The sequence below is a fragment of the Galeopterus variegatus genome, unplaced genomic scaffold (genome assembly GCF_000696425.1).
Source record: "Galeopterus variegatus unplaced genomic scaffold, G_variegatus-3.0.2 Scaffold536, whole genome shotgun sequence".
NCBI classification, from domain to species: domain Eukaryota; kingdom Metazoa; phylum Chordata; class Mammalia; order Dermoptera; family Cynocephalidae; genus Galeopterus; species Galeopterus variegatus.
The window spans coordinates 436,942-457,099 of NW_007726647.1; the positions used below are offsets into that span (position 1 = coordinate 436,942).

Below are 20,158 nucleotides of genomic sequence, written 5' to 3' on the forward strand. Positions count from 1 at the left end.
GGAGCACCACAGAGACGCAGCGCCCTCCACAGTCCTAGAGCAGCCGGAGCTCGGAGGGCGGCAGTCTCAGCCTCCCGGGCGCGGAGGTCCGGCCGGCGCAGAGCGGGGGCGGGGGGGCCCGGCCCTGGGGCTGCTGGGGCTGGCGGGGCTGGCGGGGCCTGAAGCCTGGAGCCTGGGGCTTGTCCGGGTGGCTACCGGGCCCGAAGCGCTGTGTCAGGCCCTCCAGGGTCTGGAGCGCCCCTCCCCGACCCTGGGCAGTCCCTGGGCCCGGAGCGCGCTCCCCGTGTCTGGTGGCCCGGGCCATGGCGGTCGCGTCCCTGGAGAGACGGGCACTCCCCGGCCCTGTTCTCGAGCTGCTGCCGGGACTGCCCGCACCGGACCGGGCGCGCCCGGTGAGTGCGGGGCCGGCCCTGCCCTGGGCGCTAGGCCCTAATAAGAGGCGGAGAGGGGGGTGGTGCGGCGGCCGGCAAACTGGGGTGTAACCTAGAGTGGGGAACCTCGAGGGACAGGCAGGGGACAGACGTTCAGCGGCACAGGCATGAGCCCATTGCTGGGGCCGAGGTGTTCACCGCGCTGTAGGCGGCGACCGATGGCCAGAACGAGGCTGGTTTTCCTGAGGTGGTTGTTTTTGAGCTGGGTTTTAGGATGAACAGGAATTAGCAGGTGCAGGAGGGAAGAACTGGAAATGGAGGCAAGTGGAGCTGCAGGTGCAAGGGCTCAGATGTGGGGAGGGAAGAGTTTGGTTTCCCAACACAATGGCGAGAGGATAGGATATGAGGGTGGTAGTGGCAGATGATCCTGATTGTCTCAGGTGGGCAGGGAGGCTGCATTTCTGAGTAGAGAATGAGATTGTCTGCAGTGCAGAGGAATTTGGACTTTGTTAGGTAGGCAAAGGTGAGCTAGCCAAAGACTTTGAGCCATGGAGTGCTGGTGCCGGGTAGATTGCTGTAAGGAATTTGTAGGGCAAGGACCGCCGAGAATTGGACCAGAATCGCTCCTCCTTAGTAGGGAACCAGAGATCCTGAAATGAGGCAGTGGCTGGGAACTACAGGAAGTCTTGATGGCTGTAGGTTAGCACTATTTGTGTTTCTTAAGAAAGAGGGTGAGAGAGAAGGAAAGATGATGCAGGAGCAGAGGCTCCTAGAGAACTAGAAAAAGGGGACATTGAGATTGGGATGTGGGGAATAGAGCAGGGTGGGATGTTTTAGAGAGTGCGTGAAGGGTGAGGGAGTGCAGGGAGTCAAGTCATTGTTAGGTTCTGTCCTCTTGAGTACAGTCTCCAGAGCAGCCTGAGTGTTCTGAGGAGTCCTTAGCTGCCTTTTGGCTGGTGGCAGTGACTGAGAGGGAGAAGAGGAAGGGTCCTACACATTGGCAGCAGAGGATAGCAGGCAGTGTGGCACAGTAGGTAAGAGCCTGAGAGTCAAACAGGCCTGGGTTCTGTCTCAGTTCTGCAACTTTGGGGGAAGTTAATCTCTCTCAGCTTATAAAATAGATCTAATACCTTCCTTGTAGGCTGTGAGGCATAAACAAAGTAATATATGTAAAGTGCTTGGCACAGGCTCAATAAATAATAGTTGTTATCAAGGTCTGGTGACACATTGTGGAGAAAGGATGGGACCTAGAGTACAGATGATGGTTTGGGGTATAGGGATGAAAAGAGAAAACTTTTGCAGAGATGCAAAAAAGATGAGAGGATGTTTGCTGAAATAAAGATGAAGAGATGTGAGAAAACTGATGGCTGATTCCTTGTATCTTTGTAAGTAGGAGGCATAACTCTTCTGCTGAGAATTCCCTTAGACATTCAGAATTCCAGAAACCCAGCAGGCATCCCTGCCGGTACCTCTTGGTGCCCTTTCTGCCCCTTCTCCAGGACTAGGTACCAGGAATGTCCTAGGGCATTTAAACAAATGTTGTTTCAGGAGTCAGTGACCTTTGAGGATGTGGCCATCTACTTCTCTGAGAATGAATGGACCGGCCTGGCCTCTGCTCAGAGGATCATGTACAGGGACGTGATGCTGGAGAATTATGAGGCTGTGGCTTCCCTGGGTAAGGGTCTCTTCCTTTGGGCTCTGCCTGCACCCTTCAATTTCCTGGCTCCTTCTTTCTCAAAGGCATAGGAGTCTTTGATGATCCTCAGCTCAGTGGCAGCTTCAGGCTCTTGGATTCTTAGTGACCCAGCCTCACTGGTTGCTGGGAAGTGGGAAGTCCTGGTATCAATTTGCGCCTCACACAGGTCATCTTTGCCTCAGAGTGAGAGCTGCCCAGCCCCTCACCCCCATGCTGTGGGAATAGTAGGAAGACAGCAGGTCCCCGGTGCCCCACTTAGCCTTCAGTTCCCCACTCCCTCAGTTTGGGAGATCTGGCCCAGTACTGAGCATCCTCATGCAGATTTCTGAACTTGGAAGCTCTGGGAGGGAGGGGACAAGAAAGTCTAATTCCCTAATAAATGAAATCATCCATTTTCTGACTGTAATTAGGCACCTCTTATGTACTCTGTCAGCTTTCTGACCTTTGTAAACCTCCTGGCCCCTCTCCCCAGGTCTCCTGCCCTTTACCCTCAACTTCTTTTTCTTCTTCTCACTAGTTATTTCCCTTCTTTCCCCTCCTGCCCCTGAAGACACAGGCCTGGGAGGAGTCTTGGGATTGCTCTGTATCACCCCACTCACCTGCCTGTCCCATTTCCCTCCCCTCAAGCAGCATTTCCATTTCCCAAACCGGCTCTGATTTCCCAGCTGGAGCGAGGGGAAGCACCCCCTCTCCCCAGGTCTCCTGCCCTTTACCCTCAACTTCTTTTTGTTCTTCTCACTAGTTATTTCCCTTCTTTCCCCTCCTGCCCCTGAAGACACAGGCCTGGGAGGAGTCTTGGGATTGCTCTGTATCACCCCACTCACCTGCCTGTCCCATTTCCCTCCCCTCAAGCAGCATTTCCATTTCGCAAACCGGCTCTGATTTCCCAGCTGGAGCGAGGGGGAGCACCCTGGTGCTCAGCTCCTCGGGGAGCTCCGGATGGAGAGGGCCTGAGGGGCCCCTCAGGTGAGTGAGGACACATGTGCCAGTCATCTGACCAGTTCGCTTGTCTTGATCTTTAAAATGTAATAAGTATGTAGACACTAGTGGGATTCCCTTTTTCCTCTGTGTTCCCATGGTTTTTTGTCTTCTTGAGTCCTTGTTTTATTCTTTCTGGCACCTCTTTGTGCCATCTTCATTCACCTGTGTTGCCTTTCCCCATCTCTGCTATTCTTATTATGGCCACCATTTAGCTTTACTACCTGAATTTTTTGTTTACTCTCTGATCTGAGGTGGGCTTTCTCCTTTCCTGGCCTGCTTATAGTCTTCCAGGTTCTGACTGCATTTTGGGATATAGAGACCATCTAGAAATCAAGAAATCTCAATAACCCTCAGGAAAATATTTCCTACTCCTCAAGGATTGATGATGGGGAAAGCCCTGGGATTACTTTAGGTCCATCACAGGGCTTTCTTGCTCTCAGTTTTCTGGTGAGAACTTTGTCTCCCTGTTGCCTCCCTGACCTCATTTCATCTTCTTCCCACAGGGCTCTTCTGCGGGCACAGTGAGACTTGAGTTGTGCCCTTACCTCTCCATTCTCACAGTTCCTTGCTGTGTCTGGCAGTCCTTCCATATTAGGATACTCTTGATTGCAAGTATTAAAACCCAGTTCAAACTTGATTAAATAATAAAAAGGAATTTATTATTTTATGTAGCTGGGAAGTCCATAGGTAGAGTGGGCTGCAAGCACACTTTGATCAGAATGTTAGTCTCTGCTCTGTCTCCTTGTATGTTGGCTTTGTCTACAATCTGGCTTCTCTCATGGTTGTAAGGTAGTTGTGATCAGGACTCTGCTTCTTCATACTTAGGGAAAGAAATAGGGCAGGACGTCCTCAGGCTTTAACCATTGCAAATCAAAGTCCCAAATATTAGTCTAATGGACCACCTTAAATCATACACCAGCTCTAAGTCAATCACTTGGCCAGGGAAATACTGTGCACTGACTGACTTGGCCTGAATTGCTGATCCCTGAACCAATCTCCCATGTAGTGAATGGGATGGGATTAACCTGCTTGGCTTATACCTACCATCAGGGCCTACCATAGGAGCTGGAGTTGGGATCACCACTACCCACTGCCCCCCACAAAGGGCATGGCTACTCCACAATGGGGAGGGGTAGAATGGATGTAGGGAGAAAACCACAGTGTATTCCACATTCTCTTGTGATCTCAGGGCTTCCTCTCTTTGCCACCCAAGGGAATTCCCCATGTTTGCTTTGCTTTATGCAGAAAACCAACAGCCAAATTATTCCTTGAGCGAAACTAACTCCCTGACTAGCAACAGACTTCCTTAGAGTACATCTCTCCCTACTCAAAGTCCACTTTTGTCTTAGAAAAGATAATACTCAGGAGACACATAGTACCCAGCTTCAGCAATGTGGAAGGTCATCATTTTTTTTTTTTTTTAGCCTTTTTTGTGACTGGTTAAGGGGATCGCAACCCTTGGCTTGGTGTCGCCCGCACCGCGCTCAGCCAGTGAGCGCACTGGCCATCCCTATATAGGATCCGAACCCGCGGCGGGAGCGCTGCTGCACTCCCAGCGCTGCACTCTCCCGAGTGAGCCACGGGGTCGGCCTGGGAGGTCATCATTTGAAGGTGTAGAATTGATCCGTTTCTTAGGAAGCTTTGGATGGGAGTTAGACACATCTTAGCTAAGGCTGGAGTAAAGTTTATTATACTGGACCTTTGTGAATAGAGGTGTCGTGCAATAGGAAGTGACTTCTGGAAATTCCTGAGTGAGGCTGTGAGACTATTTCTTATGGATGCCACAGATAGACCCATCATTGATCCTTTATGGAATGAGAAGACAATATGTAAATGGATAGGAAAGAAGGAAACCAAGAGGTTATGGTTTCCCAGGATAGCCTGACTGAACAGAAAGTGCTCAAGAACAGCTCTTTGAAATTCCATCCTGTCCTGATTCTTTTCTATGTGAACTTGCATTCATTTCATAGGGACAGGTGCAGAAAAGGCTTTAGTCTTTCCTATTTCTTCTTGACATACTAAAATGAGTGATATGTTTTTGTGTCTTTGGGAACTGAGGGAATCGCAACTTCCCTATACACTTTATATTTTTATCCCACAAATTTCTGGTCATCTGTGTTACCAATTTTCCCGCCCACCTTCATTCTCCCCCTTACCACTTCTATCTCTGCTCCTTTCCTAATGGGCCCCACTTCTCCAATTGAGCCAGCCTTCTTTGTATCTTGACCCCGGCAGGAAATCTCTTTCTTAAGCCTGCTGGGATCTCCCATCTTGAGCAGGTGGAAGAGGCATTGAACCTGAAACTGCAAGGAGAGGGTCCAAGGCTAATTTGTTCTGGTAAGTGAGAAAGAAATGAGCATTTTTCTTCCAGTCACACATTTCCTCTGTCTTTTCTTTGTAAAATGTTAAAAATCCATTTTGCCATGAATGTTATAAATAAATGGCCCTCCAAAATCCCTAAGTCAAGAAATTAATCAAGAGGAAACTTAAACCCTAAACTTCCAGCTCCCATTAAGACAAACTTAATTACTTAAATTAGGATGGGTCTTGGGTCTTAGCACACTGAACAGATGGCCTACCCATCTCACTTCTATGGTAAACCAATGTTTTTAATGTAGATGCTGTATTTTAGTCATTGCATTAGTTGCTAGGGATTAAAAATCAAATAATATATGGCCACTATCCTGGACGGGCTCATGGTGTAATGGGACTTATGCATAAATGTATAATTACATAAAAATAATGATGCTGTAACAGAGGTGTGAGTAAGAGACAGTGGGAGCAAAGAGGAGGGAATCTTTGCCCAACTCTGTCTAAAGTAGTTTGGGGAAGCACTTTTCATGGTAGACCTGGTGATTGGTTTGAATAAGAAGGCCACACTTCCTTTTAGTGTTGAAAAGTATTAGGAAGGCCGTTCTTGCTGCTGCCTTCTGTGTGTGACAAGCTCAGTTTCCCCAGGTATACCACAAAGGATTCCCGATTTCTCAGCAGGTCCTTGGCCCTGAGTCCTGGCCTGTTCTTATATGTATATATATATATATATATATATATATATATATATATATAAATGTAATATATAATTTATATGTATACAAAAATGTATGTATATTATAATATATATTATATATATAGTGTTGCTGTTATTATTATTATTATTTTGATGTCTGTCAAGGTACAGGGAACTGAACTCTTGACCTTGGTATTACAAGGCTGCACTCTAACAAACTGAACTAGCTGGCCAGACCCTTCTCATGTTATAAACTGGACTCAGCTACTTAGAAGGAATTCTGACTTATTTCCCTTAGGTTCAATTTGGCTGTTTTCTGAGAGCTTACCCTGTGCTTGATCTGGTGCTGGAAATCACAGCCCTGAGGGATTTTGTCCAGTTTCTGTCTTTTGCTTTTGGTTGCTTTCTGTGTGTTAGCCCTATGCTTGCCATTTTCTGCTTGGACAGGGCCACTGAGACATGGATGGTACTTGGAGAGAAATGGACATATTAATATCACTTGATGACCTTAGTCACATTGTCATGGGTAATGATGACATTTGCAGCTCTGATTTCTTCTTTCAGAGAGTGTGCTGAAGAGTGAGAAAGAAGATTTTATTCTGAAGGAGGAAATTTTTGAGAAAGCACAGGACCTCATGGTGTTATCAAGTGGACCACAGTGGTGTGGCTCCTGGGAATTCTGGTGTGGAAAAACCTGTAAAGAGGAGAAAAGCAGGTTAGGGAGATGGCCTGGCTACCTCAGTGGGGGATGTGTGGAGAACACTACAAATGATATTATAGAAGTGACTGTCAAGGATGAGATGATCTCAGTAGAAGAGAGTTCAGAGAATACTGATGCCAATACCCACCTTGGTGTACATCAGAAAATTCTAAGTGAGCAGGTATTCTATATATGTGAAGAATGTGGCAAGTGTTTTGATCAAAATGAAGACTTTGATCAACATCAGAGAACTCATAATGGAGAAAAGGTCTATGGATGTAAGGAATGTGGGAAGGCTTTCAGTTTTAGATCACATTGCATTGCACATCAGAGAATTCACAGTGGGGTAAAACCCTATGAATGTCAAGAATGTGCTAAAGCCTTCGTTTGGAAGTCAAACCTGATTCGGCACCAGAGAATACATACTGGCGAGAAACCCTTTGAATGTAAAGAATGTGGGAAGGGCTTTAGTCAGAACACAAGCCTTACACAACATCAGCGTATCCACACTGGGGAGAAACCGTACACATGTAAAGAATGTGGAAAAAGCTTCACTCGAAACCCAGCCCTTCTTCGACATCAGAGAATCCACACTGGGGAGAAGCCTTATGAATGTAAGGACTGTGGGAAAGGCTTCATGTGGAACTCAGATCTTGCTCAGCACCAGAGGGTCCACACTGGGGAGAAGCCTCATGAATGTATTGACTGTGGGAAAAGCTTCATTTGCAAGGCACACCTTATCCGACATCAGAGAATCCATACTGGGGAAAGACCTTATAAATGTAATGACTGTGGGAAGGCCTTCAGTCAGAATTCTGTCTTGATTAAGCACCAGAGGTGCCATGCTAGAGAGAAACCCTATAACTATCAGACCTCTCACCTTCTTGAACATTAGGGAATGTGTAATGGTGATACTTGTTTATAATTCTTATGTTACAGGAACCCCAGAGACAAAATGAAATGACCTTCCACAATTTGTTACAAACAGAATTATCTTGTTGCTTCTGAACAGATACCATTACTCTAGCAAAACTGGTCTGCCTGTTCCACCATGTTCATGCTAGGCCCAATTTATTTGAGCACCTACTGTGTATCAGGTTCTGTGCTAACCACTTTACATACATTCTTTAATTTTCATAACAGTCCTATTAATGTAGGTAGTCTTCTCCCCAGTTTACAAATGAGAACTCTGAAAGAGATTATAAAATTCATTCAAGGTCACTCAGCTAGTAAGTTTTAGAGTTGAGATTGGAGCTGGGCCTACCTGACTCCAAACTCTACTGTTCTTTATTTAATTGTATGTATTTGTGCCTCTACCCATTTTTATCTGCTCATGTTTTACTGGGCTTTTAGTTTACCTTCATTATGTAAGACCCAGCTTCTTCAACTAAGCAGACCTCTCTTCCTCTTCTACTTGTAATCAGTACCATCTAAGTTAGTATTTATTTGCTGTCTTATATTTTTCTAATAATAGTTCTTAGTCTTGACTCCACCCGAATGGCTCTTTGAGGGCCAACATTGCATTTCTTTTATGTTTTTAAAGTTTTGAAACTTATTTATTTATTTATTGCTAGATATAACATGTTTATGATAAAAAAAAATCGAAATAGTAATAGTATTCAAAAGAGTATTAAGTGAAAAGTAAATTTCCTTGTCACTCCAGTTATCTTCCCCAGAGGCAATCACTGTTTCTTGTTGTATGTCTTTCTGGAGATATTTTTTCTCTATATACAAATATTTATTAATACCACTTTTCATAAGTCTACCTCACTGAAAACCTTACTTGATGTAGGTGACATTGCAGTTACATTGCCAACTCCAGGACCTTTCCTTCCTCAGAAGCTGTCCTACTTGAGATCACCAAGGTAACCTAGGGAGAGCAGCAGAAGGTAGCCAGGTTGTGTATTCTTGGGAGACCTGATTACCTTTGTGTTATGAGATAGCACTCTGGGATTAAGCAGATGTAAACCCATTTGGAGATTTTTTTTTTTTTTCATAAAAATCTGTACAGCTGCAGCTTTTCTCATCACACTGCTATCCTAAATCTTCTCCCATTCTGTCCCTACTCACCGCCATGTATCCCGAAATAAGCTGTGGGCCCATTACCAAGGGAGGGCAACTTTCTGGTGATGGCTAATGTTCTGTTAGGTAGCCTCATCCAGTCAACAGTTGAAAAGTTCACATATAACCCCATATCTTGGCATCAGAGTCACAAATGCCCTCTTTAGGTCTGAGATCAAAGGTAAATGTTAGGAACACATAGAACCTATGCAGGAAAGTAAGGAATTCCAAAATTAACTAACTCTACTTAAAATCAGGAGTTTATAAAATATTAATATTTTGAAAAGAGGATGCAAGCTGTTTGTACTAACTATGAAGACATGCAGGATATTAGTGGTACTAACCATCTTAAAGGTTTAGAAGACCAGCGGCCCTATCAGGGGAGAAGAATGCTGACCAAAACAGATTTGAAACATCCATTCCAGACTCTTCACCTTTAAAGCCACTTTTTTTCAGATAGTGCAGTTTGTTTTACTGCTATTTAGGTATCCCACTTTATAACTTCACAGCTGGTTAGTCTAATTGTTGACTAAGGAGCAAGGAAGAGAAGCCAAGGGACTGCTTGGACCAAAATTCTGCTTCCTGAAAATTACAAACATTAACAATTTCAGAGTCCTGATTGTCGAAAGCTAAGGTCATATAGTAAGGAAAACTTGGCCCAGCATAGTCCAGCTAAGGTAACATCTAATAACAGTAAAAAAATTTTGTTGTGTACCACATGGAACCAGGAAATGGAAATGACTGATGTGAACAGGTACTGGGGGAAGTTGTTTATTAAGTAAATTTTACTGAGTGCCTACTTGTGTGCAAAGCACTGTGCCAAATGCAGGGTAAACAATAAGACCTGCCCCCTGCCTTCCTGGAACATTTAGCCTAGTGCAAGAGACCAACCAAAAAAATTAAGTAAGCAAAATTATTAAAAATTGGTAAGTGCTATGAAGGAAATGAACACGGTACTGAGAAAGAGAATGATGGGGAGGGAGGCCTACTTTATGTAGATGGTCAGCAAAGGCCTATCTTAAGAGCTAACGTTAAAGTTAAGACAAAGTATGAGAAAGAGCCACTTGTATTAAGAACAGGAAAAACAGAGGGAACAGCTGTGCAGATTCCCGGATGTTACCATATGAGCAGAAGATATATAAAGCCATGGGAAGAAATGAATGTAATCCCCTAGAGTGTGAGAAGGAATGAATGAAATCCTCTAGAGTAGTCCTGTCTAATCCAGTAGCCACTGGTCACATGTGGCTGTTTAAATAAACTAAAAATTTAGGTCCTTCCTCACTGGACACAATTCAAGCATACAACACCCATATGTGGCAGTTAGCCACCTTATTGTATAGTGTGGATATAGAACATCATCGTTGTAGTTAGTTCTACTGGACAGCACTGCTCCAGAGACAGTGCAGCAATACGAGGATCCGGGAGGGAGCCCTGTAGAATATCAGTTCAGTATTTAGGGAGTTGGACAGGGAAGCACCAGCAAGGGATGCTAAGGAAGAACAGCCAGTGAGGTTGGCAGCATTACCAGTGGACACATTACATGGACAGCAGCTGAAACAGGGTTGAAGATCTGACCAGGGCTGTAAGGAGGTGGTCATTAAGACCCTAAATGTTCATAAGCTCCCAGAGTGAGGATGATGTGCGAGTATGCTGCATGTGGTCAGTATCTTAAAATGTGAGAGAGACAAAAAAAATAAGAGTAGGAGCCCATGGAATTGGAACCACAATAGAAGAAACAATTTAGACCTACAGAGGATCATCTCAGAAATTGATCAACCCTAGGAACTCTCACTCCAAGATGGACATGTTTGTAGGTAGGGTGGTAGTGTGGCAAGACTTTTAGAAGTAGCATGAGAATTGTCAAAATATGGCGAAAAGGGCGGGCCCGGTGGCGCACTGGATAGTGCGCCGCTTGGGAAGTGCGGTGGCGCTCCCGCTCGAGGGTTCGGATCCCACATACAGACCGGTTCCCGCTCACTGGCTGAGCGAGGTGCGGGAGCAACACCGAGGGTTGCGATCCCGTTGCCGGTCCCCGGTCTGGTACGGGGGCAACACTGAGGGTTGCGATCCATTGCCGGACACGGAAAAAGACAAAAAAGACAAAAAAAATATATATATATGGCGAAAGATAGATATTCCAGAAGGATTAGGAAATAGCATGTGGAAATGGATGGCCCCTACCAAGAGAGTTCTTAAGTATTCTTTTCCTTACCAGAGGTGCAGAGACAGGCACTTGGAAGTGCTGAGCCCATATCACAGACTCCATAGTCCGTGACGAGGGAACTGTAACATGGAAGACTTTCCAATTTGTAATGACACTTTCCAAACATCTAAAAGTAAGAAGAGGAATAAAATTAATGCACAGTTTCTAAATTTTGGAGAAATACAAAAGGTGGAAATTAAGATATTTTCTGATAAGATGCAATTAACAATATGTCAAAATCAAGAATTGATTATGGTAAAATTTTGTCTTCAAAATTTCAAAAAGTTGGGCTGGCCCGGTGGCACACTGGATAGTGCGCTGCTTGGGAAACGCGGCGGCGCTCCCGCCCGAGGGTTCGGATCCCACATACAGACCGGTTCCCGCTCACTGGCTGAGCGAGGCGCGGGAGCAACACCGAGGGTTGCAATCCCATTGCTGGTCCCGGTCCGGTACGGGGGCGACACTGAGGGTTGCGATCCGTTGCCGGACATGGAAAAAAAAAAAAAAAAAAAAAAAAAAAAAATTTCAAAAAGTAGGAAAAGCACATACAAAAATAGTGTGTAGGTAATATATTGAAAAGCAACTGGCCTACACAGAGTTTCTTAGGGTAATGAATAATTAAATCCCTGCTGTGTTACAGGCTGGAGCCAGCTACAGAGTTGACTGTTTTAGAAGCAACTCAGTCACAAATTAGTGCATGCAATTCTGAGCATCTGTGTGACTTTCAGTTAGGATTCTGTAATGGTCATCTCTTATTTGGTCCCCAGAATCCATTCCCCTTCTCTCTGGGAACAGTAAACCAAATATGCTTTGGGAATGTATCCTTTCTCAACTGCATGGTTTGGTTCCACCCCCAGCTTCATGAGTAGACCCTGTTAGTCTTGTGTCAATCAGCTTAATTTATCCTCTTGGCCACAGAACCAGTGTGAAATGAGGAGAAATTTACTGGGTCTTCTAGGAGAGAGTCTTCTCCTTTGAGAGTTACCAAGGGAGATATTCCCTGTCCTCCTCTGTATGGCATGTAGGAAAATACGAGGCCTGGAACTAGCAACTAATGTTTTTCCTATTAAAATGGGAAATTCTGGAGCTTCCAGGTGCTACTATGTGGAGCCTAAGGATGAAGCCAATACCAAAGAAGACAGTGGCAAAACAGAGAGAAACTAGGTCCTCGATGACATCATGTAAGCCACTAATGTATTAGTCCGTTTCTGTTGCTTATAACAAAGTACCTGAAAAAATAAAAAATAAATCTATAAATTTATAAAGAAAATGAAATTTATTGCTTATAGTTTCAGAGTCTGGGAAGTCCTAAGTCCAGGGAACACATTGGTTGAGAGTCTCCTGTAGTGGTGGCTGTACAGCAATGCAGGGATCTCACATGGCAGAAAATGGTGGAGCAGAGAGAAACTCTTATGTGCTCTCCTTTTAAAGCCCTCAGAACCACACCCATGACCACCATTTTTAATCCATTCACTATGGCATGGTCCTACAAACTAATCTCTTGAAGGCCACACCTTTCAATTACCATAATAGGATTTCTCACCCTTCCAACAGTCACAGTGGAGGCTGAGTTTCCAATACCTGGAACTTTAGGGGACACAATTTAATCTTCAATGAGTTTGGGGGTAGGACATTCAATCCATGGCAGTTAAACTAATTAGATTTGAGCTTTCTGTCATTTGCAGCTTAGACATAGTCTTGTATTGAAAGCACTGTTTTCTCATAGAGCACCTTAAGGTCACATTTTTCTCTTGCTTAGTAGTCACACAAGCTCCTTGTTTTTATCTCACCTCAGTTGCTTGGAGGTTGAGTGTCTAAATAGGTGGCTCTAATGCCCTAACGTTAATTTCATGCATACCACTTAATTGATGTTTTAAGTCATATCAGAACATAATTTTCAAACTTGATGGAAATGTACTCGGAGTTCTAGATTGTCTAGTAGATAACTTTCTATCTTTCTGAGGTAACTTCTGGATTCCCTACTCTATCTACATGAATTTATTTATTTTTGCCATGTCACCTATATTTTAAGTCAGTCCATTTTGGAATAACCAGTGTTTGATTCAGATATGCTAGAGACTTGGTTTTATTGAGCAATATTCCAGTACTTGTTAAGAGGGACAGAGTCCAGACCTAGAGACAGATTCTATAAAGCTGAAAGTCATCTCTGTGATTGATAGGTATGTTATTTTATAGAATGAAAAGTTACTTCTTTGTTTTAGTAACAAAGAGAAAATAGAAGTAGCTTTGAACGTTTTTTCTCCTTTTTTCCCCCAAAGAAGGGCTGTATTTGTCTGATGCAAGTGATATACTCGTAGGTATTGGGGTTAAGCAACTCTATTTTTCAGCCCCCACCCACATTCCAGCATGCCCAGTCCAAGCAGGAATAAAGCGTTCAGTATGAATGAGGCCTGTGACCCAATGCCTTCTGATTTCCACTATGTTGTACCCACTAAATTTGGTAAAATTTATTCATTGGTTTTCAAGAGATATAATAAAAACAGAATTTGTTATTTTGTTGATAATAAAAAGAAATGAGAAAGAATTGGTGTGTGAGAAGAAACTAAAAAGTAAATTTGTCAATCAGATAATCAACTAGTGTCTCAGGTAATGTCCTGTACTATATAGATTTCTTTTCCCTTGGTATTGGTTTCCTGCCTATCAGGGGCACCCTGGGGTGAGACTGGCATAGGCTTTTGACTCTGTCTCCTTCTGTTTGAGAAAATATTAATTCTCAACTAATTATGAGGCCCAAAATTTACTTCATTATTTTCCTGGGAGGCTCAAGGAATCCTCATGCAAATGGGACTAAGCTGCCCTGAAATGTCTGCCCTCAGAGTGGCAGATCAGATTTCCCGATATTCCTTTGAAAAGTGCAAATCTTTGTGAACGGGCAACAGGAAAAGGAGGGGAATAGTATATGCTGGAAACTAATGGCAAATAAGATTAAAAAACAAACAAAACATGATGTACTGAAAAAGCATATCTGAGGGATGCCTAAATGATGATCTAAATACAGAAACTGAGAATCAACTCAAAGCACATGCCTCTGTCCTTCACACCAACTTTACCTACAGATGGGGCTGAGGCTCTTACCCTGCAAAATGGGAGCTGTCCTGAAAGTCCAGTTCCAGTTTGTGACACCTACTTTCCATTTCCTTTCTGTTCACTCACTCCTCAACCTATAGAAATTGGCTTCTGCTCCCACCAAACTCGCCGAGTTACTCACAACGACCAGCTTGTTTGGCTTCATTCTCTCTATAGTGTGTATCTCTGTTGATAACTGAATGCCTTGAAAATGCCCTCTTGACTCCCAGGATGCCAGTTTCTTCTCATGTTCCCAACCTGTTAATTCCTGCCGCCTTTAAATTTCCTCCACTTCTGTCCATCCTTTAAAGATAAGCAATCCTGTAGGAATCTAATCTTGTCCCTAATCTAACTCTACACAGTGTTCCCAGGATTATTCACTCATTTGGATTAAGCTCCATATGTAGGTTTCAACATGTACAGAAATAAATTTGTTATCATTACCAGCAGGTGTTCATTAACCCCTGTTTTCCCTACCACCCATCCACTCATCCAAGCCAGCAACCTCGTGGGAACATTCAGCTCCTTTCTATCCTGCACCTTTATAAACAGTCTGACCAGATTTTGACGATACCATTGTGCAAATGCAGCAGATCCGTCATTTCTTTCCACCTCCTCTGCTTTATTTCACACTGTTCTCGCCTCAGAGTTTTGTGATAGCTACTGTCCTTTCAATCATCTCTCATTCTAAGATCAAGAAAATTTTCTTAAAATGAAAATATAATTACATCTCACCCTTTCTGAAATTCCTTTAGTGATTTTCTGTTGCCTATAAAACAAAATCCAAATTTACTGATTTGTTTTAATATATGGTTTGGCTCTATCTTCCCTCAGTTTCCCACTTCGTTCTTGACTTCAGCCTTCCTTTTCTGCTTCTAATTTTCAACCATATCTTGCTGTTTCAAAGAATGAATAAATATATCTGTATAAGTCAGTGGTTCTCAACTGGAGGTGATTTTGCCACCATTTGGGGGAGACATTTGGCAATTTTTAGAGACTTTTTGTTGCCACAGCTGGTGGGGGGTTGCTAATCAAGTCCAATCAACCAATCAACCAGTCAAGTCCACTGCATCACCTAGTATCAATTGCAGGAAAATCAAAGGGCATCTAATAGCTATTGAGCACTGTTGGTTCCTCGCCACCGGGGACCAACAACACAGGGCGGGAAGGGACCCCGGACCAGCCGGCGGTAACCTCTTGTGGGGCTGAGCGGGATGATGAGTGTCGCAGGCCCGATCCCCTCTGTGCTTCGGCCCCGGGGACAAAGAAAGAACACCGAGCCAGGAGAGCGGTCAAAGCCGGAACTCTGTTTATTACAGCAAGCAGGGGTTTTTATAAGGTACCAGGGGCGGGGGAGCTCTTATCCAATAGGGAGTTGACACACTGCTACCCGGGAGGAGGGGTGAGGACAGGGCAGGCGGGAAAAAAGTGCAGAGTCACCGTACCCCGGAAGTTAGTTCTTTTAAGTTTTGAGTTCTCCGCTTAGGTTTCGCAACCCTTGGTGTCGATAACTTCGTATAATGTATGCTATACGAAGTTATTACGAGCAGGGGTTTTTATAAGGTACCAGGGGCGGGGGAGCTCTTATCCAATAGGGAGTTGACACACTGCTACCCGGGAGGAGGGGTGAGGACAGGGCAGGCGGGAAAAAAGTGCAGAGTCACCGTACCCCGGAAGTTAGTTCTTTTAAGTTTTGAGTTCTCCACTTAGGTTTCGGTTTCCCAGAATCAGCCCGAAGCAAGTTTAAAATGGCTGAGGTACTTTCCCAAAATGGCTGGCGGCCCGGGCGTAGCCCAACAGAGCACTACTAAAAATTACTTTTGTTACGATCTTTAAATTTGGCCTCCCTGACCTTAGTCTTTAAGACTGGGGTTTGCCCCATCTTCCTTGGTCACCATTAAATCATTTTTATTTTTGCACTGGCTTCAGAGAAGTTTGAAAAATTAAACTGGTGACGTGAGGCAGAGTCCCAAACCTCCAGACCCTACTTCAATTACTTGTGCTTTCAGATAAGAGCAGTATTAGTTCTGTAAAACAGAGGGTAAGCAGCAGTAGATGTTTAGGAGAAATTTTATTGATTTCCTGTTCCCATTTAGCTGGATCCTTTTGAATATCGTCACTTCTAGTTCTTTCACTCACTTTGAACTAGGGGAGAAAGCTGACTTTTCAGGTAGGCTGAGTAACAGACTTTGCAATTGATTTGATCACTCACTGTAGACAAAATTCTTAATAAATCTGTTTCCATTCTGGTGTCCCCTTTCTGCTGAAACTTGCTCACCCTTTGTAGCAGATTTCAGAGGGTTCAAAGAAATGATCAACACACTTCTAGATGTGGTTGGTTATACAAGGGTTTCTCAACAGCACTGCTATTGGCATTGGGGGCAGACAATTCTTTTTTGTGGGGGACTGTCCTGTGCACTGTAGTATGTTTAGCAGTAGCCCTGCCCTGTACCTACTAGACTCAGAAGCAACCTCTTTCCCTGAAGTTGTGACAACCAAAAATGTTTCCAGACATTTCTAAATATCCCCATGGGAGCAACACTGCTCTCGATTGAGAACCACTGGCTTAGGGTAAGCCAAGACAAATTCATCAAGATGAGGAGAGAGGTCAACTCCTGTGTAGTGTAGCCCTATGAAACATGGTCACAGTGACTGAGCAGGCACCGTGTACTGTGATTAGGTGAGCATCACACACCTGCATTCATTTCACTGAGGGTCGGTTTCCACATCTATGAAATAAATATATTAATAGTTCTTCTCACAGAATCATTGTAAAGATTATAAGACAATATTGGTAAAAAAATTTAGTATAATTACTGAAGTAGTTAGCATTCAGCAAACATTACGTATTATCCTAGTGGAAAGAACTCAGCTTTTTGGAGGTATTAGAAAAATATCCTCTACTTCTGTGTGATTGTGAAGATGAAATGAGTCAGTTCACTTATTCCAGTGCTGGGATAGTAAGTGCTGAGTAAGCATTAGCCAAAGGAGACAAGTAAAGAGACGGACAAGGAGTAGTTCCTAAATAAAAGTATTTACGAATTCTTACAACCCTACACATATGTATTCTTGTTTTTCAGATGGGGTTAATAATAAGATTAAATGATTTCTCCAAGGTTTAACAGCTGAGAAATGGCAGAACCATTGTATCATCCTGTCGCCCTTGGAAGAAAAGAATGCCCGGTATGGGGTCATGGCACTGGTAATTTATCAGTCAGAGGTCCCTTGGATTCTCTGTGCAGCATTTGCTGAGGGGAGAGTGAGTAGCCCTGTCTTCTGGGAGAGAATCTTGAACTGTAAGGAGGCAAAACTCTTTCCGGTGTACCTTGGTCATGTTTATCCTGCAACCCTCTGGTAATGAAACTGTGTAGGAATAGCATCACTGGGGCTGCAGAAGTGGACAGAGGAAGGCCTTTTTACCGTTGCACCATTGTTTTGCATTTGACCCTAGTTTGTGTCCTAAGGCTTTAGTGGCCCCAAACTTCCTCTCTTTTGATGCTTCCCTTGGACACGTTTATTCTGTAAGAGATAGGAAAAATCAGTGTTTTCCCTACTCTCATATCACTCAACACAACACCTCACCTCTAGTCACCAAAATGTGTGGGGCTTTCACCTCATCAACAATCAGTTCTCCAGCAGACACCAGCTGGGTGACCTATGATTCAATTCAATTCTGACACTATCTACCTGGAGTAGTGTCAGATCCCACAAGTTCAGGGCTCAGTTCCCCAAGACTGTTCCCACTTTGAATGCCAATCACAAGTATTAGGTTTTCACCTATACTTCTGACCGACAGGGTATAAAGCAGGGTTCACACGACCCCCTCTTCAGGTTCTGTTAATTTGCAAAAATAGCTCATGGAACTCAGGGAAACACTAAGATTTAACAGTTTATTTAAAAGAATGTTACAGAGGATACAGCTGAATAGCCAAATGGAAGAGACCCACAGGGCGAGATGTGCGGGTAGGGCTTGGAGCTTCCATGCCCTCTCCTGAGGCCCTACCTTCCAGGCACCTCTACATGTTCAGCATTCTGGAAGCTCTTCAAACATTGTCCTTTTGGGTTTTCGTGAGGATTTTATTGTGTAGGCATGATTGATTAAATCCTTGACTTCAGCCCCTCTCCCTGGAGGTTGGGGGTGGGAATGGGGCTGAAAGTTCCAACCCTCTAGTCACCTGGTTGATTCCTATAGCAACCTGTCCCCCACCTTGAGGTTATCCAGGAGCTTCCATTAGCAGTCATCTCATTAGCATACAAACAGACACTGACTATTCCAAGAGTTTTAGAATCTGTGTGCCAAGGAAACAGGATGAAGACCAAACATACATTTCTTTTTATGAATCACAATATTACATTCCTTCAACATGTTTTAAGCAGTTTTATATGCCACACAGCATAAATCCCAGTGCTGTTTGAAAGGTCTAGTGCCAGTGTATGAGCTATTTGTTACTAAATCATGCCTAGATATAGGTAGAAATTGAGAATAGGCAGTTAGAAAACTACAGTATTTTGATACTGCTGCAACATGTAAGCACATGATTAGTGGACTTGTCTAGATGTATAGATCATTCAGGGATTTTGGTGAACTTGGGTGGTAAGGCACATGGGTGCATACTGCATATTAGGAGGACCGTGTCTCAAGGTGATGGATTGGAAATATAGAAAAACCTGGTCCTTCACCACAGATAGTTTGAGAAGTACTGTTCTAGGAGTTTGCCCATTCTTCTCTGGCTTTCAGCTTCATTCTGTTTTTTGTTTTTTTAAAGCTCTTCTTTGTGGATATTACTAGCTCTTTCCTAATTTGGTTCTCCTACATGACCTTGAAGGAGTGAAGGACATTGTAGGGCAGGAGCCCTAAATCTGAAAGGGCACTTGTGAAGTGTTTGTCTATTCCCGAAAACTCACCAGTGCCAATAGGTAGAGACATCAGTTTATTAGACTTATGGGAGGTGCTAGTGGCAGCCAATCAGCTAGAAATCCACACTGCCATGGGGTACACACACAGTTATATTGTACAGATCAAAGGAGAGGTGTAAATCATTCACATGGTTACGTGTAGACCTTCACCTAACTCAGTGTGAGAGAGATCTGGCTGAGTAGATAAGTTAACTTACTTGCTATCCTTCTGGTGCCAGAGAATTAACTCTAGTGTGCTAACTACATTCACATGCTAATTAATTTACTTAGGGCTCCTGCTTCCTACAGTTCTCCATTTGTCTTAAAGGAGACGTGCCTTTCCTTGGATAACTACCTTGCCCAGGGGTAGTTTCCCAGGGGAGACGGGGAAGTCCAACATACACGGGGAGGGGGAATAGGTCTATGTCCAGAATTTACCCTACAGACATGCCATCCCAAAATATGCCAGATTGGTATATTGATTATTCTAAGCCGAAAACTTTGGAGAAATTGTATTTTCAGGGAGGGCCAGCTGATCTCTTTTCCTGCATACAGCAAGTTATAAAGATTCATCTGGGAGAGGTGCCCTTCCAGTAGCAGGGCAAGGAAATAACACTTATCACCAGAGACTACGATGGGCCTGAGTAAATAAATCTCTTGCAGTAACCCTCCACCCCTGTATATGTCCTAGTGACTGCCCTAGAATTGTGTGTGTGTGTGTGTGTGTATGTGTATCTGGCTAGTAAAAGGATCTAAACTCTTGACCTTGGTGTTATAACACCATGCTCTAACTAGATGAGCTAACTGGCCAGATCTGACTCCCCTATAATTTATTGCCCCTAGCCTAGTCCTTTTGTCTTGTCATTTCTTCGTAAATTTATTGTTCTTTGCCTAGAAAGTATAAAAGCATCTTGCTTTAGCCACTGTGTATGTGTATCTGGCTAGTAAAAGGATCTAAACTCTTGACCTTGGTGTTATAACACCATGCTCTAACTAGATGAGCTAACTGGCCAGATCTGACTCCCCTATAATTTATTGCCCCTAGCCTAGTCCTTTTGTCTTGTCATTTCTTCGTAAATTTATTTTTCTTTGCCTAGAAAGTATAAAAGCATCTTGCTTTAGCCACTTCAGATTTTGCTGTCTTGTGAAGATCTCC

At 43.8% G+C, this 20,158-nt stretch overlaps 2 protein-coding genes across 2 annotated transcripts; both read left to right on the forward strand.

Moving 5' to 3' along the window:
- Positions 1-302: 302 nt before the first annotated feature.
- KRBOX1 (KRAB box domain containing 1) lies at positions 303-3,573 on the forward strand. Its single transcript, XM_008569853.1, has 4 exons — positions 303-392; positions 1,920-2,046; positions 2,698-2,764; positions 3,552-3,573. The coding sequence occupies exons 1-4, from the start codon at positions 303-305 to the stop codon at positions 3,571-3,573; spliced, it is 306 nt and encodes a 101-aa protein (XP_008568075.1).
- Positions 3,574-4,900: 1,327 nt separating this feature from the next.
- On the forward strand, positions 4,901-8,574 carry ZNF662 (zinc finger protein 662). Its single transcript, XM_008569848.1, has 2 exons — positions 4,901-5,385; positions 6,620-8,574. The coding sequence occupies exon 2, from the start codon at positions 6,691-6,693 to the stop codon at positions 7,648-7,650; it is 960 nt and encodes a 319-aa protein (XP_008568070.1). The 5' UTR covers positions 4,901-5,385; positions 6,620-6,690; the 3' UTR covers positions 7,651-8,574.
- Positions 8,575-20,158: the final 11,584 nt, after the last annotated feature.

Bases quoted from the DNA above. Each gene is read 5' to 3' on its own strand.
- KRBOX1 (XM_008569853.1), top strand. From the start codon at position 303: ATGGCGGTCGCGTCCCTGGAGAGACGGGCACTCCCCGGCCCTGTTCTC. The intron at 2,047-2,697 runs GTAAGGGTCTCT...CCCCTCAAGCAG, and splicing joins TGAGGCTGTGGCTTCCCTGG to CATTTCCATTTCCCAAACCG. The intron at 2,765-3,551 runs GTCTCCTGCCCT...TTCTTCCCACAG, and splicing joins GAAGCACCCCCTCTCCCCAG to GGCTCTTCTGCGGGCACAGT.
- ZNF662 (XM_008569848.1), top strand. From the start codon at position 6,691: ATGGTGTTATCAAGTGGACCACAGTGGTGTGGCTCCTGGGAATTCTGG.